Below are 26,805 nucleotides of genomic sequence, written 5' to 3'. Positions count from 1 at the left end.
TGTCCCTCTAAGTTGCTCTGAGCTGCATTCATCTTCACACGCCCTGTTTCTCTCCCCGAATCCGTCCATCCGGCTCTCCCCCTCTGCGTCTTTCTTTGACCGTGTCGCTGTCCCTTCATCCTCACCTGCTCTCTCTTTCATCTCAGATCTCACACCTGAGGCCCTGCACAGCACATTTGTGTATTGGCAGTGTGTGTGTGTGTGTGTGTGTGTGTGTGTGTGTGGCTGTGGCTATACTTCCTGCTGGTTTACCATCTGTTGCTCTCGTCAGCTGACTGGATGAACCCGTGCCTCTGATGCCTCTGACCTGCGTGTCTGGCACGTGTGTGTATCACTTTACATAAAAACCACTGTCTGTATGACAAACCGCAGCGTTTCCGACCTCATCTGGTCTTTTGGAATCACTGTGAGTCACCCCTAGCCAGGAAACAGCGGCGACATCTCTCTGTCTGCCTCTAACACTGGCCTTTCCCACTCGAGTGAAACATGCGGCATCTACACAGGTGCTGCCAGGGTTGATGTTGCGACACCAGCAAATGTCGCAGAGAGCAGACGAGGCATGAGAAAAGGGAGTGAAAGAGAAAGACAGAGAGAAAAAGGGAAAAGTGCAGAGGCAGCAAACATGAAAAGCCACTTCTCTCTCTCCATTCTACTTCCCACTCGGTTCTGTCTGTCTCTTTGTATCAGTGTGTGTGTGTGTGTGTGTGTGTGTGTGTGTGCGATGGTCGGTGCGCCTAAGAGTGCAAGAGCAAGCTCTGCCCCCTGAACCCCCCTATACGCCCTATACACACACACACACACATACAAAACACAACCCCCCATCACCACCACCCATGTCAGTATTATAATCACCCCACCACCACCTCGCCAGAGCCAGCTGACCTACTTCCTGTCTAGCCAGTCCAGTGGTTGACTGTACACTCATCTGAGATAGTGTGTGTGTGAGTGTGTGTGTGTGTGTGTGTGTGTGTGTGTGTGTCCACTTCTGTGGAAAGGTACACAGAAGTGGAAAGGTGGAAAGGTACACACACACACACACACTTCTGTGGAAAGATATGAAGAGACAAAGAGTGTGATGCTGTAACTAGATTATAGGTTATGTGCGGACGTGTTGAAGGATTAGACTTCTTTGGTAACACAGATTTATCTTGCGATTTTAGTTTCTTAGAATTTGACATACACGTTTGCAAAGGAGGGAGAGAACAATGACACTTCTTTAGAAGAGCTGTACGCACTGCCAAAGAATGCTTTACCCCATTTACCTGTTTCCTAGCTTTAGCTTTCTAGCTTTAGTTGGAACAATCACCTGTTCTTTTTTGCTTTGGCTTGTTCCAACTCTTGATTGAAGCTGCACAATTTCATCAAATGGAAATATCTTCGGGATCTTAAAAAAACAATGCCTTAATAATGTTTGGGTTTACACAAAGCTTAACTGCACGGCAAAAGTGTGAAATGACTGACCCATCAGTAGGTCTCAGGGGTTTAAGAAAGTCTAACAAACCATAAGGTTCTTTGAGATGTCATATTTGAGAAATACTTACTTCCCTAGCCAAAGAAACCTTCAGGATCTTTCTCTTCATATAAGCTATGAGTGTGCACATAGAAACGTGAATAAACACATGAATAAAAGAGGTGTCAAACGAACACTATTGATGAGAGCGCTCACATAAATTCACATAGTACCTTCAAATACATCACCATGCATTGTAAAAAACAAATGTGAGCATTGGAATGTGTGCATGTGCCCTTGTAGCTGCATCTGAGTCACAGTGAGAGACATGCGCTTGACATCACGCCTCTGAAAGAACAGGACATGCATGGGCTGACTCCCAATGCACAAACACTTCCCTCCTCTTCCTCATCTCCCCTCTGTCTGTCCCATTCTCCCTCTCCTCCCCTTCTTCTTTCATGTCCTCTTTTCCATTCTACCTCCAATTCTGCTCTCCCCACTGGCGAAAAAACACGCCACATATGTAGGCGTGAACCTCAAAAGCAGTGTTTTGTTGTCGACACTTTCATTCACCTCCCCTGCGAACATTACTCTTTATGCAGGCAGGGCAGGGAGGTGGGCAGAGAGAGATAATGCTAAGAGACAGAGCGGCTGGCAGATAGACAGGGAGGTGCATTCAGTCAGTCAGACAAACAACATGCTGGAAAAAGGAACGGGCGATAAAATTGAAGGAAATAAAAAGGAGGAACAGGATGAGCAGTTGTGACTGAAGCAGAAATACAGAGACAAGCACAAAGACATGAACAGAGAGAAAGAGACAGGCAAAGACAGACAATAAAGGGTATAAAAATGGACATGAGGGCACAATCAAGCAGACAGGGAAACAGGTAAATACAGGCAGACAGCAACTGCATTGTGTGTGTGATATGGTTTCCTTTCTCAGAGCAAACAGGTCTTAAGCTGAAGCCCTTTTCTCATGTGCAGCATCCCTTACAGCTGACTATCAGCCCGGCAGACACCCACACATTAGAAATACACACACACAGACTCAGAATAACACGCACACCATGCCCAGTCAGGCGAAAACATGGGTATCCACGCATTAACACAAGCGCAGGAGGCTGTTTGTGTGTATGTCTGTCTGTCTGTGTGTGAGTGTGTTGTGGTTTGCAGCACACACCGGATGAACAAAAGAACTGGCTATTGCAGCATGCAAAGCTTCAGCTTTGATGGAGAGTGGGCCACAGTGACTACAGGTAGGCTGGCGCACACACCAACACACAGAGAGTAAATAACTGCAAAAACAACAAGAGGGGAAAAGTAGTTCGACCATTAAGAGGTAAGAATTCTGGAGAAATAACAATTTGGGCCTGAAAGGAAGGAACAGTTTCTGTCTCGCTCTCTAAACACACAGGCCAAGAGAATCAGCAGTGTGTGGGAGAAATAGGTTAAATTCCACTGCTGTCTGAATCAAGGCTGATGGGCCTATAATAGACTGGCCCAGTGAAAAAAGACCTTATCCAGGTCAGCAGAACTCAGCATCACACACACCATCAGCCTTCCTCTTACTAACTTGGATGAAAATAAGGCTTCAGATGCGCGAGGCAGCTGTCACGTGAGTTAATGTCTATATATAATTTGATCTATAATTTGACACATTGTGGCGGCCTGGCTGCCCGTCTCCCACACATCCGCCTCTCGCAGCCTCCTCGGCTCTCCTGTCGGTTGCTATTCAGGGAGCGCTGTCAGGTGCAAGAGGAGGAGAAGCGCGCGCACACACGACACGCACACACACACACACACACACACACACACACACACACACACACACCAGTTTCTCTCAGATGAAGCAGTATTTTGAAAAACGCCAAATGTCACACCATCTTACCCTCAAAGCGGACAGGTCGATTTCGTCCAGACTCCGAGCTGGAGAGTCACTCGCCATGATGGAGGACACAAAAAGCCGCTCTCGGTTATCCTGAAACGGCCTCTGCTGTCACGACTGTGTGGTCCTCTCTGCTGCTCAGTCTCTGCTGTCCCCTCTCTCTCCTGCACGGTGATGTCTCAGCGTCCGACAAAATACTAACAGTCTCCTTATGGTCAGCAGCGGGACGTGCCTCGGGCCGGGAGCGCACAGCTAGAGCGCACACTCGGGGAGGATGGGAAGCAAGAGCACCGGGTACATCTGCACCTCCAGGTCCATGACTGCGGGATGTAGACGGTACCGAGGAAGGTGAAGCGCCGCGGAAAGTGGATTACTGCTTGTCGTGGAGCCGCTGCTGTGACAGCCAGTGAATGTAGAGAGGGAGGGAGGGGAGCGCAATGCCTGCCGCCTCAGCAAACCACGCCTGGTCCTGGGCGGGGTTTAGTGAGGCAGTAGGGACTCCCAAACTTGTTTTCTTTCCAAGGACTCTCATAAAATACTAAGACGAAAGATCAGCAGCGTTTTTTCTAAACGTGTATGAAGTCGCCCTGTATGATATTCAAAGACATGGGGACGTTTAAGGGATGTGTTTAGGGTATTTGTTTTATTGATTTTTTTGAGAAAATCATCTATCTTTTTTATTATGGTTGTTTTTTTCTGAAAAAGGAAACAAAAACAAATACAAACAATAAAAAAAAAACGATTACTGTATGTAATACATTTTATTCTGAAAAAACTTCCCCATCTTTTGAACACCTTACATTATCATGCAATCCAGTACAGCAATTACACAAACAATGAGAGCAAAAATAGCATTTCAACTGAAGCAACACCTCAATGACACAGTCAAAATGAATGCTGGTTTATCAGATGTTACAGGACTATTATATTAGCCAGGTCCTCCATCCTGGGTAACGGCATTACATTTTGTCTCAGTGGGCACTTCAGCAATTTGGCATTGCACTTCCATAAAGTTGGGTGACTCATAAGAGACAGATAAAAAAAAGAATGGCACACCCCCAGTTTGTAATGCAGGCCTCCAGTTAAATAATCAAAAGTTACAAGTTCAAGCCAAGATTTTCAGACTTTGGAAAGCTCCCTTCAGAGCCACACAAGACATTATACAACTGGTCTCACGGTCTGAAGAGTACTCTTTATGAAGGCTAAACTGAACTTCACATGTAAAATTAATGGCATGTCCTTAAAGCACTCCCCACCTGCCAGATTAAACATTATTCTGTACAAGATAATGTTCCTATCCTGATTATTGTAGCGGAAATGACAGTTGATAAGAGTCGAAGCAATCATTAAAAATATCATTACTCTGCCAATGATAAGTAGAAGGGGTTTCGGGACCCATTATCCCTTGCGCCTGTGAATGTATTTTCTACACTTGTATAATACACAAAAAGGCACACATACTTAAAAGTATGTTTTGTAATACTGTAAGTTCACAGTCATTATCAACAGGCGAGACATGGCTTCCCAAAGGCACGTCAACTGACAGATTTTCTCACAGACTTCCTCATGCGTGAACACAAACAGGTATTAGTCAATCAGGGCAGATCTCAGGTGTGGGCTTTTTTATTTTACACAGAATTTCTTTTTTGACTTTCCAGTTCTCAGTTATGTGTTGGACAATGTCCCTGGGAAAAAGTGAAATCACCTGCAGCAAACTTCCTTTTCTTTTTCATAAGAATTGGCACTGACAGTCTCAATCTCAGCAGCAAAATACATTACAGTACTTTTACACTTTAATCCTTGGTTTATAAAACCAGAGGGTATATCATACTATCACATACACTGCCCCAGTGCCGTCTTTCCTATTCCCATTTAAACTGCTGATGTAATTGTGCCTTTTATCATAGCTTTTGTATTTGACTTTTGCATTGCAACACTTGTTTTCCTGAAAATAAAAAGAAGCCAGTCTTTGATAACACACCTTCCATCAATTAGAATGAAAATATTTTCTTAAGAAAACTTCATAAAGACATTTTTATAAAGTTGTTCTCAATTTACGGATGTTTCTCAAACTAAACAAAGATGGCAGCTGAAAGTAACATCTCCTTGCTAATTTTTACAAATCAAAAACAAATGTTAATGTGTCATTATATCTGAAATATAGCTTAAATTATTAACAACACTGAGATACTTAAAATGGAATATAAAAGTCTTGATTTTGCTGATGTGTCGAAACATCATTGTTGTGCAACAAACCAAAGAATTATTGTTAACATTTGGACAGAAAACGTTTTTGTCTGGCTTGTAACAGCCTCAAACTGGAGCTCCAATCACACATCACTATGACACTAATGTACGTCACTTCTGACATTATTTCCATGGGATATAAAAAAAAAATCAAAAGATAATTTTATTTGTTAGCCATTTAAATTCTGAGTTATATTTTATTAAATGAACAGACAGAAATTAAGAATACTTTCAGCTGTACAAAGATGATATTGTACATAAACAGAGTGGAAGCAAGACCAGCTAAATTGAGGCCAAGGGGTTCAGATAGTTGACAGACAAGAGTGCTGCATGATGGTTATGATAAAGACAAAGAGCTTTAGTTGACAAATCCAAAACCATCCATACCACCATGCCGCACATTAAAAAAAAAAATGTTTCAAGAATGTTAAATGGTTCATATTCCATAAATAATGCAATGACAAATACAGCAAAGGGTAAACAATACAGACAATATTGTCAAAAGTAAAACGCAAAAGAGTTTTAATGTTTATCACTTCAATTAACATTCGTCAACTTTCTGGTCCCATTTAAAAAGTCAATACTTCATTTTCAGTTCCCACAAAATGCAATTATCATCTGCTCCAGTTCCATAAATGCCAGTTGATAACATGTTGGGTGCGTGACATAAACACCAAAACACAATTAAAGGCTCTTGGCAACCGAGGATCTCACAAAATATCTGACAAATGACTGAACACGTATGGATTCTAAAGGGAGTGGTTCTTTAACTTCACATTTTGAGGAGGTTGGTTTTCAAACGCGATGCCATGACAATTATTAGAAGTGAAAATAAATCAGGTAACAACAAGCCCACACATTCCCATATACAAATTACGCCAACTGCTTCAAGTCAAGTACTATAAGAATCCCTAGAAAAGCTTAATTTCCTCTTGACAGATACAGGCTGTGTTACATTACATAAAAAATAAAAGCTTTGAGAGAGAATTCTATTTTCCCTCTGAGTAAAAAGCTCCATCAAGAAAACGACTGGAACTGCCAGGAAACTGGAAACGTAACAAGCAATTTCAAACTGTATCTTCATATGAAGGCCTTGCCTCTGGCATCAGTCGCATGCTATATGGAAAATATTGCCTATATTTTCATTGTTTACATTGTTTTAAAGTCTGTATTTCTGCATTTAATAGAACACCGAGAGAAATAGCTGGGAGAACTGACAGACCCATCTTGGACCGCTGAACAACTGTACACAAACTGCATTTTTAAGGAGCTAGCACCATCTGTTGAGCAAAGAGGAAATGACTCCTTTGAATTTGTGGGCCGATTGTCTCATCCACCCTCTGATGTTGGCCGCTGGCACAACCATTTCACACTGTAGCCTTTGATCACGCACCCTCGGCCATAATAATGTCTTACTCACCCTTAGTTCAATTAGCTTTTGTAACTGGGTCAGCTCAACACAGTTCACTTTGATTTCAACAGTAAAGTTCAGACCTCTGATAATTATCTGTCACAAAACACATTTGACAGGACATTTAATGTGTCTGAGGGTTTTTTTCAAAGATGTGATTGGTACATGCATTATAGCAATCATGTTAACAAGATTTGAGCACAGTTAGTAAATCATGCACCACTGCTGAATCAGTAAAATTGTCTCATGTGCGTGTACTGCATTTGTTTTACAGAAAAGATGCTCAAGACGCAGCTGCATTAACTTTTAAACTTGTCTAAAGCAGCTCGACGACTCACCTGTGAGCTCATAAACAGCGTACATAGCACTAATGAACCTTACGAGCATACATCACAAACTCAGTAAATCACATGCATCACCATCTCTGTGTGTTTTCTGATCATTTTAACTCGAGTTAAATGACTCAAGTCGAACATTTGTTAGCGTCATTGTCAAAGATTTTACTACCGCCTCACGCTGGTCCCTTAGAAATCTTTGCTGTCTTGTGAGCTTTTCCAACAGTCCAAAGGTCTAAGTTCCCAGGAGTTAAGTTTGATTCCCAAAACCCAAAGTTCATGTGCCTGTTTTTCATCTCCACAGCTTGAATGCAGTCACAATATAGTCATGAATGTTGTCCACAAGTGCGATGTGTTTTTGTTCTTCCTACATCCCAAAACTTAGTGCTTACCCTAATAAGTTGTAACTACTGTTTAGTGTTTTTCAGCAGAAACAGGTCTGAGAGATTTGTCAATGCCCAGAAGTCACATCAACCCAGAGGAGACTCATGAAACTGCCTCTCATCTCTGGATTAAAGGCCATCTCTGGCAAATCCAATATTACACATTTGACGAGAAACCACAATCCAGATACTGCACTCAAGATGCTCAAGAAACAGTTCAATTCAGATGTGTAAGTGGTGGCACGTCCTTTATGTCCAGATCTCAGTTGGGACCATGGCCTCCTTCGTTCCAACAGAGGGCATGAGGTTCTGCTCCGACAGGAAGTCCAGAGGAAACTGGACCAGGAAGCCTCGGATTTTGCGCAGCTCCTCCTGAGCCCGGGTCAGGTCAGTCTGGGCCAAACCTGGTTTGGATTGGTACTGCTCCAGCTCGGACATGTTCCTCACCAGGGACGAAGGAAGGCAACGAAATACCTGCAGCAAATACACACACACACATGTACTGCTAACATACAGCCGTCTTTGACTGAAGCACTAGTTGTCAGCCACCAGATGTTTCTTGGGACAGCAATGCTGCAGTAGTCAGTTTGCCAGGCCGTCATGGTTAATAGTGAAATATCTCATAAACTATTGGATGGACTTCCACGATTTGGGACACATATTCAAGGTTCCCTGAGGACAAATCCCAATTACTTTGGTGTTCTTAGACTGAGCTCAAACTTTGAGCTAAAGTAAGTACAGCTGTGGCTGATGATGAACTGATGAAAGTTGAGCCTCTAAGTCTGACAATAGTCTGTCTGGGATGTCCCAAAATCATTGATCCAAATTGTTCTTTCATCGTGTCATGAGCATGATAGCCACGGGGACTGCTAGCGTGCTTATATAGACCAGAATAAAGAGAGATCACCACTCAACCTTATGCCTGAATCCTAAAGTTTGCTCTCTCAAATGACTGACTGACTGACTTGACACAGAATTTCCCCAAAAACCATCATATCAATGCATACCTTCTCATAAATGGTGGCGTTGCGGCCAGCTGTGGTCATCCACACCTCCTTGTAGAAGCGATCGCTGATGGGGTCAGACAGGTCAATGCTGGTGTCAGTGTGGCCTCCAAGTATAGTCCTGTTCAGAGAGAGGGAGAAAGAGAAATACAGCACATTTAAACAAAACTTAGAATAAAACCTTTGTATTATCATTTGACTGTAAATGTTTCTGTCAGATGAAACAAAACATCAGCCGATTAAAACAATTAGATTCAAACAAAACCTTTAACAGTTGCATAATGTTTCCACTAGATTATAATGTGCTTCTTACACACACACACCTGAAGCATTCGAGGCGGAGCTGAAGTGCGTAGGGTCCAGCTTCATACTCCTGTCCGTCCATCACCGCAGGAACCTTTTCAGAGTCCTCGACAATCACCGCCACCTCGCTGTCGCGTTTACCCAGCATGCTCCGGTCGTTGATGTTAGCAGAACCTGAAACAAACACACAGAACAAAGGATGGAAACTGAATCTCCGCATTCATCCGAATTGCTGGTGTCATTACCTCTTAATCATGCTATGAGTGACAATCACTTTATGGTTTTATAGCCTAAGCTCTTTCACAGATCTAATTGGTTGCCACTGACGAAATGACGCATATAGTCATAAAAAACAGATCATAAGCCTTTATTTGACTTAACTCATTAATATTAGTCCATATAAATACAAATTAATACAAATTCAGAGAGAAAAGTTACAGTGATTGTTCTTGATTTGTTGATTGCTGTTGTACTGTTGTACTGTGAGCTGCACATTATTAGCCAGCAGAGGGCACAGCAGAGCTATGTTACAGCTTCCTTAAACAGTACTTTCATGCACACTTGTTAGCTGCACACATGGTGACAGAAAGAGAAATAAATCCAGATTTTTAGATGTATCACATTTTGATGGTGTCAAGGCAGAGAGGCTAGTTGCCTCAAATAGTAGTTGGTGAAAACAACATGAGAAAAAAAGAGAGAGACAGAAGGTGATGGAAGCAGACGAGAGACTAACCGATGATGACAGTGTTGTCGTCGGCGATGAGCATCTTGCTGTGGACGTAGATGAGCTCCGTGACCAGGCGTCCCTCCAGCTCAGCGTGAGTCCGCAGACCAGCGAAGGAGATGTAGTTCATCCAGTGGTCGTCCACTGGGAGAGGGAAAACACAAGGATGAAATTAGGAGGAGAATATTAACATTTTTCCAACTATTACCTTAATATTAGGTGTCACAACATTTAACGTTATAGTTTATTCTTGTACTTACTCTCCTTTTTCAGCTGGGAGATGATGGAGTATTCTCCTCTGATCATGGTTCTGAGGACGCAGGGGATTAAAACTCATCAAAAATAGAAATATCGTACATCCTAGATTTGAATCAACTTGAAAGGAAAATAAAATACAATAGAATTCCCATGACACTTTCACATCTGCTTTCTCATTTCCCTTCGCTCTTCCTCTTTCAATATCAAACTCTCGACTTCATCAGTGTGTTCACCTGTAGTTGAAGTGCATGACGGCCTGAATGGCGTTCCCTCCTCCTGTGGTGATGTCTCCCTCAAAGCCAGGAAGCAGAGGGGTGACCACGTAAACACGGTACTTCTTACCCTCCCTGTGAGCAAACACACATCAAAGATATATAAAAGACACAGACTACCGGTGTCAAGCAGAAGCAGAAGAGGTGAGAAGATCTTGTATACATAATGCATTACATAAAACCTCCCTCCTACAATCACAAGTACTACTTAAACAAACAAGTGGTTTAAATAAAAATTTTAATTCAATTCAATTCAATTTTATTTATATAGCGCCAAATCACAACAAAAGTCATCTCATGACACTTTACAAATAGAGCAGGTCTAGACCGACTCTTTATAATGTTATTACAGAGACCCAACAGTTCCCATCATGAGCAAGCACTTTGGTGACAGTGGCAAGGAAAAACTTCCTTTTAAGAGGCAGAAACCTCGAGCAGAACCAGACTCATTTGCTTTGACCGGTTGAGTTGGAGAGAGAGAGAGAGAGAGGGAGACAGAGAGAGAGAGACAGAGAGAGAGATAGACGTAGAGACACAGACAGACAGACAGGCAGAGATGTATGGCAGCACTAGCAGTAGCCATAGCAGCTATAATTATAATAATAATGGAAATATGACTGATAATAGTAGTTACAGCTGTAATAATAGCTGAGATTAATAATAGCAATAACAGCTTTAATAGTAACAGAACTACGACTAAACGTAATAACTGTAGTGATGAGAGTCAAGCAGGAAAGGAGTAAAAGGAAAAAGGAAAAGGAAGTACTTGTGTGCTCTGATGATCCTTTCGATGATGGCGTCTCCGATCTTGTTGTAGACCGTCCTGTTGTCAGCACAACTGATGAAGAACTGGTTCTGATAGGAGAGGAGAGAAAGGATGGACACAAACACAGACAAAAGACAATTAAAATGGTTATGACGCTTTGTTTCTCCACGTGCAACTTAATGTTACAGAGGAGAGAAGCGTTTCACTCCACAATGAGTCACCAAGTACAAAAATGACTGACATCAAAGTGAAACTCAGTGGAGCTATTTCCTTACCGACATTAAACAAACCTCTGAATAATTCAGCTCAGCTCTCATAACAATTTCATATTGCAGTGTTTCTCTTTTATTTTCCTCTCCTGGCCTCACTCTGGTTTACCTCTATGTAGATGTAGTGTTTGCTCTTAGCGATGACCTGGATGTAGGCATTATGGATGGACTCCTCGTGGTACTTTATGCCCGCTGACCAATCTGCAGAAGACCGCAACACCTTGTACACACAGACAGGATTATTATAGCAGTAATTCTAAAAAGGGCTGCATCTTGCACCTACTTCATGGCAGTTGTAGCCATATGAATTTGTGCGACTAGTCTTGTTCAATAAAGTATACATAAATAAGAGCTAAGCATATAAGGAAGGGGTCGACAACAGTTCCAGCCAAGTATGACTGCATGTGTATAATAACTATAATATGTATGAATATAATTGTCAGTGGTCATTATAAGGAAACACCAAACATCAGTATACACACTTATGTTTTCCCACCTTATAAACTGTAACTGTATTAGAGCATTAACTGCAAACACAAAGGCTGTGTAATTTCAAAAAATACCCCAAATGTTGTAAGACATACTTTCAGAATTGGTGCGTATTATTAGTGGTAGTTAAAGTACATGGAGAAGTTGCACATCGTGTTCACAGACGTGTCAGTTGAAAAAGACACACGCAGTTTATTATAAGGTTTATTGAACGACACAAAGAAAACAAAAGAACACTTTGTCTTAAAAAACAAAACATGGGGTTGGAGTTGTGATGGGATGGGATCTTCATGCACTTCTTATTTTAGTCAAGCATTTCACGCAAAGGTCAGTTTCCTTTCGGCTAAAAAACCCTTGAGTGTCAATCGCAAGTGCAAACCTTTGTAGTTATATAACTTTTTGGCCCATGGAGAGTCTTTTCAACTCAAGCTCACTCTTTTATCTTCTTCCAGAAGTGCTTGCAGACCGGGATGTGGAAAACATTGCAGGAAAGTGGGAGTTTATACTGTGTGTGTATGTCTATAATTTTCTACCAGTGGTTCTTTTTAGGTTTAGTGAATGGTTTGGTCTTTGCCCCACTTTCTCGTTCTGTATAATTATAAAGAATGGAAAAACAACAGTTTCCTCAAAATGTGTTGCCTTATGAGTGCAGTTTGGTAAAAATGGTACTTGGTGTGTTCAGTTCTCTTACCTGCACTTTGGCATTGACGGAGTCGGGGACTTGGTATTTGAGCTCATTGGCAGTGGAGTGAGACTTGGGCAGCAGGAATGGATAAGACAGAGAGCGATACTTTGGCTTCATGATCTATAGGAGAGACAGTCGGAGAATTTGGGCAGAGAGAGTGTAAATATAGAGTCAGAGGAGGAATGGAAAAGAACGGGAGGAAAAAGCTGATGCCATGGAAAGCATGAGCGTGAGGATTAAGGTGTTTTTTTCCACTGTTCCAGCCAGACATTTCCTAAGATGTCGCCAGGTTAGTGTTTATTGTCCTGTTTTATTTTTTTAAGTCAACAAATCGTGATTTTCCTCTCTTATATTTTACATTAGTTTGCTACTACTTGCTGTGATTACAACTATGATACATGCATAGGAAATAGTAAAATCAAGTAGTCAAAGTGATAAGCTATCAGTCTAAAAAGGTGGTTAAATGCCAACAAATAAGCTTCAGCTCATGACATCCTGGTTAAACAAGTTAAGCTTTAAGTTTTAATTCTGCTCTACATCCCTGTGTGTATTTGTTAATTTACACAGTAGTGAGTGTGTGTGTGTGTGTGTGCGTGTGTGTGTGTGTGTGTGTACAGTACCTTAGTGAAGTTCCAGCGCTGAATGAAGTGTCTGGCCACATCCCGGGCCCCTCTGCCATGAACCACCGAGGCAATGTCATGCCAAGGCATTCTGGGAGTTGTGTACCTGTCGATGAAGTCTGCACAGAGTGGAAGCAGCACATTGAAGACAGGAAAAGAGAGAGACAGCGAGAGGATACAGTAGGACAGAATAAAAAAGCAAAGGGACAGGCAGAAGGAGAGAAGATGGGAGGAAGGAGGACAGCGCGGTCAAAAGTGGAACAAATAAGTGTTTTATGGTATTCGGTTCCACTCAATGTTAGTTTTCCAGATGATTATTTGTTTCCATCAAACTGGTATAACAGGAAAAATCATGAGACTAAGATTAATATTAAGTAGGGCTTAAAAAGAAATTTAGACCTAGCTTTAGGGGAAATAGTGTGCGTGAGTGTGTGTGTGTGTGTGTGTGTGTGTACCATCAAAAGGTTTCTCCAACTGGATCCAGTCCTTGTACACAAAGTTGCAGTAGTCTTTTCCGTGCCAGAAGCGCGTGTTGCCCTGTAACTCTCCAACACCTGTCTTTAGGCTTCGCACTGAACCACTCCCTACACACACACACACACACACACACACACACACACACACACGCATACACACACACACACACACACACACACAGACACACACACACACACACACACACACATACACACACACACACACACACACACACACACACACACACACACATACACACATACACACACACACACACACACACACACATGGACTGCATTTACAGGGCATGTATATGGCATTTTATTAGCAAAGTTCTTTACAATGTGCCTCCTAATTCACCCAATTCATGTCTCAACATGTTCACTCTCATTCTCACACACTCTGTCGCTTTCTTCTCATATAAACACACCTGCGCTGTCGACACTGCTGACACTGTCCGCATGCTGCAGAGTGTGTTTGTGCAAGTGTCTGTACAGACTGAAGCGAGCCTTCCTATTGCGTCCAATTCCCTTCAGCTTGGGCAAGTCCACCGGATCACTGGGCGGCGTCCCTCGTCCATTGCTGTTGGAGACGGCGTCAACAGAGGACACGCCCTTACTGGACGGAGTGTTGGTGGAGCCCGCCTGGGAGCATAAAAACAGCGGGGATGACCACACAGTTGCTAGTTTATTCCATATACCTAGCTAAAACTAATGCAGAGGATATTGAAACTTTGTTGAAACTGTTCTAGAGAGTTGTTGAATTTCATGGTAATTTTGGAGGCCTTAGACTGTGGTCAAGTGATCAGCAAAATCATCCTCTTGGGGGCCATGAAACTATACTAACATACTGAAGAACCAACAAAGCAACTGTCATCACGTCCAGAGGCCTTGCTGACAGAGACAAATCTTACTACTACTATAGTAAATATTCTACTAAGTAAATAAATGTATTGACTGGAAGGTCAATAGCGAATCATCTGTTTGTGTAGATGTGTATGAGAATGTGTGCGGTTGTACTGCATGTGTGTCATTAAAATGAAGAGGCCTATTCAATAGCTGGCACCGTGTGAGTGCAACTGTGTGAGTTAAATCGTTTTCTCCATTTCCTCTCCTCTCATATTTCAACTGTTTGTCAGGAGGTTAGCACCAAATTTATTGCCAATAACTCCAAACGGTGGACAAGACATTTTAATTAGTTGTGTGTGTTTATGTGTATTTGTGTGTCTGACCTGCTCCAGGGCCACAGAGCGCGTGACACTGCCGACATCTGTCAGCCGGTGCTCTCTGTCGTCCCAGCGACCGTATGCCAGGTCGATCCCGCCAACGAAGGCCACTGATTGGTCAATGACAACAATCTTCTCGTGATGCGCCCACAGATAGACGGATGAGGAGACGTGGTCTGGGTGACGCATCACCTGAGCAACAAACATGAAATATAGCCCACATGGATTCACAGTTACAGTACATACAGCACATAGACCCTATAAAATGTGGGAATTGCAAAAGCATATGTGCCATCATGTACTATACATATACTGAATAAAATAACTAAATTCAAACCTCCACTGCCTCGTGGCTATACCCATTTATCGGTAAGGCTTCGGGAGTAAACCCTAAGATAAAATCTAGAGCCGGAGTCCCTAAGGCAGTTCATTGTTTTCAACAACTTTGTTCTGGTAGCTCCTGTGATGTCGCCAGTGCAAAACTGTGATGGTCCTGCCCTTCATTTGGATTTATCACTGACGTGTACCTCCATATCACGTCGTCCAGGCTAGCATCCTACCCATAGGGCAGACCCATAGTATGCCAGAACCATGGACAACCCTGACCAATGGAAGCCATTATAATATATGAATTTAAAACAACCATACTGTATCCTTTCCACCACCCATAATCCTTCAGTTACCTTGATGTTGGGGTGAAGGTGCATGAGGGTCCTCTTGCTGTAGCCCGAGTTGATGCCCAGGGCGAGCTCCACCTCCTTATACAACATCACGAAGATGCGCACTCCCTGTTGCTGTAGAGAGACAGAAAGGAAAAACAATATTAGGAACACATTTATCTCCATTTCATTCTGCACAGGTTTTTGTTTACTTTTAATTCACGTATATGTCAGTAGTATATATGTATGTGAATGTCTTTAAGTACAAATAATATATTCTTATAATAATATATCATTTGTTTAATGTGGAAACAAACTAAATACTTTTAATGATGATATTACTTAAAAGTTATACTTGACATTTATTTATGTCAAAGTACTGAAGAAACCACCCTTACAAAGCATGTTTCAAGATTAATGTAAATGTAAAAGCAGGAGGGCAGACAGTGATGTAGGATAGGAAAATTAGGGTAAGGTGTTAAATACTGTTTTTCCAACCTAAAAGACCCTATTGCTATGCCACTTAATCAGATTGAAATGCCAGAATTTAGATAATAAAGATTTATTTCAGCCTACAGATGTGAGTAAATTATTTTCTGTGGGCACGCTCACAGTTTCAGAAAGTTGTTTAAGAATCCTTAACCTAAACCACACGGAAGAAGTGGAAAAATTACTTTATCTTGGATGCCTAAAAATGTTAACTTTGATGTTAACAATTGTAAATTGAAAAATGAATGTAAAATTGTATGAACTGCATTTTACTGAGAGGAAAGAAATGGTGAAATCCTTGTGTGCCTGTGGGTCATTTCTCTCTCATAATGTTGGCAATCTAATTCCCGCTTACTGCTTTGCGTTTTAGGGTGCAGTCTAGCCTCCACCTGTTGCCCTCCACTACAGGTCTCTTCAAGAAGATCTCAGGACTCAGCCTGAAGAGACAGAAACAGACACCAGGACAGACGGATTTCTTTTAGGCATTCAGGTGTTAACAGAATCACAAAACAAAAAAAAGAATACATCATCATTACTTAAGAAACTGTTCGGTACATACGACAGACATGACAATGATATAGTCTCATGAGTCACTCCCATTGGCATTCTGAGCGTACATATCTACAATGCCATTGGCTCACATTACACAGGCTGACACCTCATTGGTTAAGACTATAAGCTCAGTGATTACTGCCTTGGAAAGCAGGGGTTTCAGCCATGCCAAACATTTGGCTCAGAGGGACCATAAACTATTATATTTGAAATCACACTATCAAGAATATTATTACTGTGTCTACTGTGTCGAGCCAAATGCAGTGTTTATTTCGCATTAGAAAATTCCACACAGAACACTATTAAAGATCTGAAAGGTAGAACAGTGATAAGATTTAACTTAAATACAGGCAAGAAAAAGTCTCTCTACTGTGCAAAGCCGTTTATTTAGATTTAGATTTGATTTGCATCCTTGCAATACTGTACAGGTGACTGTACCCACAGGGTATAATAAACTATAGAGTACAGGTGTGACTGTCAACCGACAACAAGTGTTTACATGAGACAAATAAGGTTTTTCTTTGTTTTGAAAAGAAAAATGTAGAGTTTCTTCATTTTAACACAATAGACCCTAAAGTTCATTATATACTTGCATTACATGCCTGAAAATGACGCACATATAGAAAGACAAACAGACACGCAAGCAAATATACAAAGTGCACTCAACCATACTTTCGGGCTATCTAACAGGTCACATAATCAGTTCACATGGCTCCTGACAGAAAGAGACAAAGAGGGTGCGGCAGAAGTGTAGACAGACACTGTACGATATGGATGAGACTGTAATTAGAGCCAGTACTATTGTATTGCCTGCCAGAGAGCCAGGACTTGTGGGTAATACATAATGTAATGTGTAACAGCATGCACTGCACTAACTGAGTATCAGAGTGTCAAGTTGTCAGCTCATTCTGATGATGGCCTGTGTGTTTACCAAACTACTGAAATAAGCCATTACAGCTATTCTATATTATGTTCAGCTGGTGCATGATACTATTTTGACAGCATCAAACTACATACTTCATAAATCCAGTACTGCATTACTCTCTCATTACTATCTTTGGAACTTTTTAAATTCAAAACCAATTGAGAAAGAGTCACAGACTATTGCAGGTGCAAAGTACACAAACAGATAGATGTGTGATGGAGGATTCTGATGCGGTAAACACTTGATATGTGCATGTACACATGATTCTGCAATATGACATATCTCACAACCTTACCCTGCTATTTTAAGGTTAGTTTCAAAAGCAGAGAGGGAGCAAGGAGGATTGACATGCAATAAAAGTTCCAGGCAAGAATTTACCTGCGAAGACCACTAGGGCACTGGGACGCAGCAACCTCACCATACTCTTACCAAAATAATCTACCAAAAAACATACCTTCAGCTTGTCCAAAATAGGCCACTGTATTCCCTGTGGGGGTTTCTGTTTACATGCATGCACACGATGCGATAAACAGTTCAGCCAAAGGTTTTACACTACTCCACTGACAGGCAGCAGGCGGTAATGCTCCAAGATACGCAGCAATGCACCCAGAAAGCCAAAGAAGAAGAGCACTACCAAGTAAACATGGATGTAAACAATGCAGGACCAAATATCGGCTTGTAAATGTATTATGAGGTAGGAAATGCACTCGACATGTTTGTTAGACCTCAAGGATATACAAAATGTGTTTTGGTGAGTAATACTGAATGTAAACACAACTTGTGTTTGTTTACAAGGAGACTCCACACGACACCTTTAACTCATGCTCTCCGGTGTCACAAAGCTGGCTCACTTTTAAGCAGGGCAGATCACTGTGGTAACCAATACTGCACAGCTAACATAAGGTTTTTTTTCCAGTTGGTTTGATTTTCGAGAATGATTATTCTGTCGGGTTTGCTGAAAGTTGAGGCTGCACTGGATGTTGCAGTGTTAAAGCAGGACAAAATATATCCCAGTGAACTGTTTATTTCTGGGTTCTCACATGTAAGTGCTGACAGCAGACACACCTCAGCTAAAATCTTTGACATCGTGCATGTTTACACAAAAGACGCACTGAAACTCACCACCAGTCAGTGATAAAGATTTCCTCTTTAGCCTCCTCCAAAGCATCAGCCACATCCTCCATGTAAGTCTTTCCATTCACATACCTGCAAAAGAAAAATTACAGTTGCTCTGACTGACTTGTGAAAACAGACATCGTTGTCACGCGTGCTTGTATTGACGTAAACAAGCATATGCAGTGTTTCACTTTAAACCATGTAAAGTAAATTACACTAAACTACTTCTGCCTTTTTGGAGCTGTCTGTTTTGTCACAGCCGGCCACAAAACCAAAATAAAAAAGGTGATAGAGACATAATGAGGGCACTGTAAGTGCATTTGTCTGTACACTTCCCCAACTTTCTTAATGTTGCCAGCTTCAGGCAACACCCATAGCTGTGTCATCATAACATAACTGTTCTTTAAACATTTTCTTTTTCCATTAGCTCACAAGACCGCAGCATGTTGTTCCCTCAGGCTCCGTGCTGAGTACAAAGACATCGTAATGACATTATCACACAAATGATTCAATATCACAGAATCTGCCAGATGAGGGGGAGAGGATGCAAAAAAAAGACCTGAAAGATGGCAAAGAGAGAGTTGACTGCTCAGTACCCTCATATATTTCCATAGTTACCAGTGGAAGGCTAACAGAGGAAGGCAGAGAAAAAAAAGAAATGCTGAAAATGTGTGTATTTTGAGTTGTATTTAATTTACTCTCCAATGTGCAGCTGTCTTGTAGAGAACATGAAAAAACATGATTTTTCTTAAATTGTCTGAATGTATTTTTAATTTTAGTTACTTTTGAGTTGAAAAGCCTGCTCTGTCTACTTTGTTCTTTTTTGCAGTAAGTCTTTCTGCAGACACACCAACATCAGTAACAGCTCCACTCCTGTGCTCTCTCTCCCAGTGAAGTTACCATTTGGCCGGGACGTTTTCCTGTTCCTGTGCAAATGATCCGAAGCGGTGATCTCGGAGGAAAGCCTTCCCATGATTCCTCACGAAGCTCTCGATGCTTTGACCCCACCAGCGAGCGTGTCTGTAGCTGCTGCACTTAAACACCAGTGTCCTGCAGTGACACACAAACAAACAGACACAATGTAAACACACATGACTGTGCTCACACATACACACACACATTTTATTGGCTATGGCCCAAAACACATTGGTGCCAAAAAATGAGGCAACTCTGCCTTTAGCTTGACACACTGCTGTTCATTGTGTTTTCCTTTTAACAGATAACAGAGCTTGGTAATCATTCCTAAAAACAAAACAAGCTCTGGATTAAGAGTATTGGAATGAAAATGAGCTAAAGAAAACAATCCACCCTGAAACAGCAGACTGTTAACAACAGCTTTAAGCAATGAAGCAGTGGTTTTTGAGCCGACTGGTGATCTTTTATTCATTTTTTGGAACACTGGTTGAGATTTTCAGTACAACTTGGACAGCAAAAATATTTTAGCCATCTAAAATTAACTATAAATGCTGAACATCTGGTTTTCAACATTGTAGAATCAGCAAACCTGAATGAAATACAATACATCTTTAGTGAAGGGAGAAACATTCTCCATCCCTACTATTGCTCTAGTGCTCTCCACCTACACAAACAACCCACAAATGGATGCAACAGGTTTACTCCTGTTGTCTGGGGGGTGTAGGAAGTCTCTTGAAAGTCGATTTCTTTTACTGTAGGAAATCATTGTTTGAGGAACTGAATGGGGCCAGTTGAAGGGAAATTATTACTCTTTTAAATACATTTTTAAGATGAAAAACAAACAGTATTAGAGAGTCTAGGGGGAATTTACTGGTTTTGCCTCAGAATTCACTGTGAGCCTTCACTCAAAATAGGTGTGATCTGCTTCAATATTCCAACGTTTAACCGTACACGCACATTTAAACACACACACACAGAAATATAACCTGGAGAGGCTGTCAACTCGGACTCCGTGTTTGGTCTCTGTGTCTTTAGAGTCCATCTTGATGCTGAACTCTTTATCCACCAGCAGGACGAAGGAGATGGCCCCTGAGTCTGGCTTCATGTACAGCAAGCATGAGTCCTTCACCACCAGCCAGCTACACAACACACACACAGTCCTCATCACCATCATCCTCATTATCATCATCATCAGGAATTATGATTCGTGTAAAGTTCTCTGGATCTCTGTTGATTGCTGTGGACCATTTCTGGACCCGGGATGTAGGAAGAAAATCAACATGGAGATGTAGGTGGACGGGCCGAGCGTTTCAAACGTGTGGGATTTTTTTTGTGTTGTCTTTGGAAAATAATAATAAAAACTGCTCACATAATAATTTGGCTGATAAAGAGGCCGGGAAAGAAACAGACAAACAGATGAAGAGAGAGGAAAGCGTGTGCCAATGCAACTGGTTTGAAGATGCTACTCAGGTTTTGTTAGCAAACTACAAAAAAAATGAAAAAAGATGATAGCCAAAACTACCACTTATTAAGATGTTATCATTATTATGTTTTTAAATATGAGATGAGTGGTCACTGTGTTTTAACACCCACATTCAGACAGCTTCCTGCCAGATAGATTTGAGTCTGAATTTCTTCTTTTGAACACAGCATCCATCACACCTACATTTTAGACAAGTTTGCCAGTTAAAAAGTTAAAAAAAAAATGCTAATCCCTCTTTTTAATCAATCTTTTATTGTCATTGTATTTAATCAATTTCTACCATGAAATTATTGCAAAATAAATTCAAACTGGTTTCTTAATCATAAGAGGAAAAAACAGTCGTGAAAATCGGGATACAGTATGTGCAACCGGAAACTAAAACAGTGGGAGGGAGAATAAAAGAGACTCAAAAAGAAAAAGACTGAAAGAGCAGGACAAAGGTAGAGAGAGACGGAGAGTGCAACACACAAGGACAGAGGTAATCACACACCGTTTGGACCAGCGGTAGCAGGCCTGGCTGTGACCACAGCAGTTCATGCCAGGGATACGATGTCCACCTGAGCGCTTATAGATCATCCCTTCCCTGGAAGAGTAAAAGAAAAATGTGTTAAATATATTTTGTGCTATAGGATGTAAAGAGAGTTTAAAAGTAAACTGGAAGACTGGAAGTTTGTAAATGAGCACACTTAAATAAAGTATCTCAGAACAACTCTGACATGGGATTTTCATCCTGAAGTGCTTCACTGGTCTGCTGTGAACTGTTTAGCGCTCATCCACCTGACACAAGACAGTCAGAACTGTTTTTACAGATGGGAAGAAAAAGGGATTTAAAGAAGAGAAAATGCTTACAGTCCTTTGGGCCCCAAGTCATGAATGAAAGACAGCTGGCTGATGTCAATGAACTCCATCTGAGAATAGACAGGAAAAGACAAAAAGAGGCTTCACACACTGAGTCTTGTATAGACAGAGTGGAAACACTTGATACATACTGTACAGATCGACATGTGACTGTGAGCAGGCAGCTGTTACATCCATACACATGCCTTCCAGCTGGAGGCAATGCAGCTTATCGTAACTTATCTCATCATGTGTTGTCATCTCATATATTAACTTGTTATGCATCAGAATGACGCACAGTATTAATATGTCAGCACACAACAGGCACAATGTCAGGGCTAAAATAGTATTGGTCTGTTTTCTCATTCCACCATAAAGGTAAAGTAAGTAAGGGTAAAGGTAAAGTTTAGTATACTAAAGAGTACATATGTTAATGGCCCAAATAGAAGATGGCTCTGATAATAAAAGTTAAAAATAGGCAAAGGTAATATATATATATATATATATATATATATATATATATATATATATATATATATATAAAATCCTGTAAATGTATTGTCACATTAAATAGAAAATACAGTAAATGAGCACAGGTCTGTATTTGTCATTTCCAGAAAAAAGAAACATTGTCTTGTTTCTCATGAGAGTAGTTTAAATGAGCAGCAATAATTTGCTTAAATCCCTCAAGTGTGTCAACATAAAGCAGACACCGTGCTATGGGTAAACACATTAACGAGCGTCAACACTGTTCCAACATAAGGGTAGAGCTTAGTAAAATGCTGAAAAAACAACAGTTAATTATATTTACTTTTACAGTGCATCTCAGATAACTACATTAGCTGACATGTCTCATATCTAGAGACGTTTATGATACACAGACAATAAGTATTATGGATTGGCAGGCAGTCATTATGAGTTTATGTTATATGTTGCTTAGTAGGATTACTCACAGTATGGTGATATTTGCGGTACATGGCCATCCTCAGCAGCTTGTTCAAATAGTCTTCTAATTGCCTCTGTAAAAACACATACACTATATTTTGGCCACTGTGAGTATTTTAATGACAAAACCCAGGCAAATAAACACTAACATGCACACATATACACACACAGTCAAGAGAGGGTTTCAGAGGATACATGAGCTGGCAAGGAGTTAAGTGCCATGGCAACGAGCGAGTGCCAGGAGAGCTCCTTGCCATAAAGTTAAGAATTATGACAAGACTGAATTTCCCAACCAGGACAACAGACAAAAAAGGCTGCAGGCAGTGCTGCGACATACCCTCCTGCTGGAGACCTGCTCATCTCGCACCAGCTCGTCTCCCCCTCCCCTCGGCAGGGAGGGCATCTCCCTCACCTCGCTCTTCCTCACTGTCCTTCTCCTCACTGTGTGGCTGAGACAGAGAGGGGAAAAACGGACAAAGCTCAAACCTTTAGGCAAAGGCTGGTCCTGTTGTTGAACTACCGCCCAAAGCTTAAAACCCCAGTTTCAGCCACTGCTCTGAAATGAAAACACATAATTTCCTATGTACCTTCCTGCCATCGGGTGTTTAGACAGGCACATTTAAAAGCCTGAATAAATTGTCCGGTTGCAGGTTGACTCACTCTATCAACCAGGAATGCAGAGTGTCAAAATGGACATTTATTTAACTGAAAACAAGGAGACTTTTTAGAGGCACAATAACACAGACAGGGACAGAGAGAGAGGGAGTAGGGAGTACAGTAAATCCTATTAAAATCCAAGGGCAACATTCCTTTGTTTTGTGGTGTGTGAAGTGTGAAGTGTGTCGCCTACATTGCCAGAGAGAGAAAGAGAGTGAGAAAGGGAGGGAAAGTACAACTGTACTGTGGAGAACATTAAGAAAATGTTAATAAATTATTAAAGTAACAGATTAATATACCGAAAGATAGAGTTTGACATTTGAGGACATGTGCTTGCCAAGATTTAGATGATTTTATGATGATGACACCACGTTTTTTATGTCTAGACAATTTATATGAAGCTAGAGCCAGGAGGTGATTAGCTTAGCTTAGCATAAAGACCAGAAGCAGGGAGAAACAGTCAGGCTTTGCCAGTTTTCCACATCTACATTTTATTAATCAACATGTTGTGTCTTGTTGGTTTAATCCATACACAAAAAGAAAAGTAAAATTAACATGTTGTGGTTTTAGGGGGAATTAAGTGCTGGAACCATTTCTGAGCGCAGTGACATCCTGGTCATCCTGGTTGCCTGGCAACTGTTGCTGGATTCATGCAATGCCGGCAGAATTGGCATAACAGGAAAACCTCCCATTATTTCAACTTGTGAGTATCAACGTATTATTCCGAGATGGTTAATCCTGTTGTTGGTCTTGTAGCCATCATTTAAATAGCCTGAATTAAGTACTTTTGTTTTTCTTTAAATATTTGGGGGCAAAATGAAATCAGATGCAAACAAACTGTGCTGGTAATAACGCGGCATGTGCGTGGCAGCTGGTCACCTAGAAATAATTCCAATACGTAGCTCCTCACAAACACAAGAGAGATATAATGTGTTAATTAGACGTGTCGGCAGAGTTTCATAACTTTGAGCCTTTGTTCTAGCTTCATATTCAGCATATGGATGCAAGAGCAGTATATCTTCTCATCCAACTCTTGGCAAGACAGCGAATAAGTGTTAATATGTTAATCATACTCAGTGTGTCTATGCACCTATGTGTGTGTGCGTGTGTGTACTCCTGTATTAGTCACCCTGAGGGGACATGATCTGTTTACAAGGTAAGCCATTCAATTATAGGGTTTTAGGTTGCGGCTGGGGGTAAGTCTCCAGGGAAAGAATGCAATGTGACAAAAACAAGTGTGCATGTGCATTTGTGTAAACATTTAAACTTGTGTCTGTTAGTGTTTGTACATGTGCAGGTCTGTGTGGGTGTATAAATCTGTGTGTGTGTGTGTGTGTGTGTGTGTGTGTGTGTGTGTGTGTAGGCACCAACCTGCGTGAAGGCAGCGGTATCCTCATAAAGGTCTTATACGTCCTCAGCTCTCTGTGCAGCTCCATGAAATGTTTCTCCTTCCTCTTAACCACCCAGGTAAACTCGCCGTGCTTCAATTCAATCCTAAACACTGCTGGGAGAGACTACACACACACACACACACAACACAAACAACACAGTGGGGGAAGGGTAGCAGTGAGTGTGCACGTTTGAGACAGAGATGGTGAGCTTAATATATATTAGGGAAAACATTAGGGCAAGAAAAAGTTTTGTTGCTTTAGAAATGGTTATTTTATAAGCAAAAAGTTCCCTATAATTTCTAAAATAAAAAACAGAAGGTAAGGAGTACAAGGAAAATTGCAAAATATTGCCAGAAATATTGCAGTACCTTGTTGACACTCCTGTGGTGCGACAGGTTGAAGCGGTCCTGTGCGGTGGTGAATCTCTCCACCTCCAGGATCCGGGCAGTGATGGGCACAGTGGGGAGGTAGACCTTAGCAATGGCCTCCTTAAAGCCCACTGTGGCATACACCGCTGAAAATGCGATACGAGAGTCCCCTTGGAGGAAGAGAGAGGCGGGTGGTTAGTGTGGTTTCTCTGTTTGTGCATGTGGGAGTTGTTCAGGCTGCTGCGGAGCGAGTAGGCTGCATCACGGAAAAGTCGGCCTTTGTTGGAGTTGTTTTGTGCTTTGCTAGGTTGTGGTGCTCAGGTCAAATGTGTCTGTTTATTCTCCGGTAGAGTTTGTGAGATCTAAATTATGTAAAGGAAACATCCACCCTCATACTCACTCACTGTTAGATAGCAGTTTGAAGGCTCACCAGCTGAAGTATTTCCTTTTGTGTTTTTTGTTGTCTGTTTTTTTGCTGGTCTACTACCCCTCGATTTTCCTACATTTCCCAGAGACCCTGCGTACAACCCTAAGATGACAGTCACAAACCTATTGCTTTGGGCTTATATGGCCATATAAATCTAGTTTATGAACGATGAATCTGGTTCATAGTCTGATATGTTTCCTGGAAGTTTAATCTCTTGAGGATTTTGCACAGTCTTACTAACTGAACTGTTTACTGTATCACTGGAATGACTGCTTTGTTCAGTTTTAATTGGCTTTTGAATAGTTTGCAAAAGTATTCTTCAGATTTATTGTGTTTGAAATGATTGCACCTACAGTATAACTCATGGTTATTTGTTTTGTTTATTGTTATATGTTCTTTTCTTTTAGGCATGATCTTGTTCTTGGGAGAACCACTTGAATCAGACAGAAAATATGCAAACACACACACACACACACCTATGCTTCCCTCATAGTCGGTCTCCTCTCCCTCCCCCATGTCCAGCTCTCTGGTATCCAGGCTCTCCACAAGGTCGGCCATCTTGATACTGTCGGTTGCGTCCGGGGTCGCTGTGGTGTCACAAACTTCAGAGCTCACCAGATTGAGGCTACTGGTCGTCGGCGGAGCCTTACCCAGCATGCTCAGCAGTTAGCCCCTTGAGCAGGGCCAGCCTTGAGGAGAGGAGAGATTATCATTTCCAAATTAAAAAACACATCATATGCTATGGAATGAATGGAAACTTGAGAGTGTGTGTGTTTGCATGTCCTTGTCCATGTTGTAAGCTATATGACAGTTTCCTGAGTGTACATACACTCCCACAGCGAGTGAGTGACATCTGACTTCCAGTGGTCATATGCTGATCATGACTGTTTACACAAGACCCTGAGTCCCGGGTCCCAGAAGGACCACATGTATGCAGTCTCTTTAACAAACTTAAAAACAGACACACCTACTGCAGACACAGCTGTAACAGGTTTCAAGGTCACATGTGGCCACCACTATAGACACAGCAGCACTATGATGTAGGTATGCACAACTGAGCAGTTCAGTGCTGAAGGTCAACTCATCAGGTGACAGAAATGAGCTGGTAAACAGACGTCTGTTTTGTTCTCGCCAATACCACATCAGACCTGGGCGCAGCAATTCAAATATTGTTTGTTTTGACTATTATTCCTGTAGTCTGAGGAAGGTCAGTGATGCAGCCATGCTTGAGGAGTTTT

At 41.5% G+C, this 26,805-nt stretch overlaps 2 protein-coding genes across 2 annotated transcripts in view; both read right to left on the bottom strand.

Annotated features, from left to right (window-relative positions):
* LOC139297262 (TRAF2 and NCK-interacting protein kinase-like) overlaps window positions 1-3,628 on the bottom strand; it is a 56,652-nt gene extending 53,024 nt beyond the window's left edge. Inside the window, exon 1 of the mRNA XM_070919849.1 lies at window positions 3,339-3,628. Coding sequence (XP_070775950.1) covers window positions 3,339-3,395 — 57 coding nt within the window. The 5' untranslated portion in view covers window positions 3,396-3,628. The remainder of the gene's footprint in view (window positions 1-3,338) is intronic.
* A 3,792-nt stretch (window positions 3,629-7,420) lies between these two features.
* On the bottom strand, window positions 7,421-26,234 carry pld1a (phospholipase D1a). Its single transcript, XM_070919762.1, has 25 exons — window positions 26,044-26,234; window positions 25,141-25,310; window positions 24,753-24,895; window positions 23,062-23,173; window positions 22,733-22,798; window positions 21,792-21,850; window positions 21,433-21,525; window positions 20,446-20,598; window positions 19,445-19,594; window positions 18,551-18,634; window positions 16,307-16,388; window positions 15,487-15,597; window positions 14,810-14,995; window positions 14,009-14,222; window positions 13,557-13,685; window positions 13,102-13,220; window positions 12,488-12,601; window positions 11,417-11,527; window positions 11,039-11,127; window positions 10,234-10,347; window positions 10,003-10,052; window positions 9,752-9,886; window positions 9,039-9,192; window positions 8,719-8,836; window positions 7,421-8,185 (listed from the first exon to the last, which is right to left on the bottom strand). The coding sequence occupies exons 1-25, from the start codon at window positions 26,222-26,224 to the stop codon at window positions 7,961-7,963; spliced, it is 3,162 nt and encodes a 1,053-aa protein (XP_070775863.1). The 5' UTR covers window positions 26,225-26,234; the 3' UTR covers window positions 7,421-7,960.
* Window positions 26,235-26,805: the final 571 nt, after the last annotated feature.

The sequence above is a fragment of the Enoplosus armatus genome, chromosome 15, assembly GCF_043641665.1.
Source record: "Enoplosus armatus isolate fEnoArm2 chromosome 15, fEnoArm2.hap1, whole genome shotgun sequence".
Taxonomy (NCBI): domain Eukaryota; kingdom Metazoa; phylum Chordata; class Actinopteri; order Centrarchiformes; family Enoplosidae; genus Enoplosus; species Enoplosus armatus.
The sequence above is the reverse complement of the archived record's forward strand: the minus strand, read 5'-3'. Positions and strand labels throughout refer to the sequence as shown.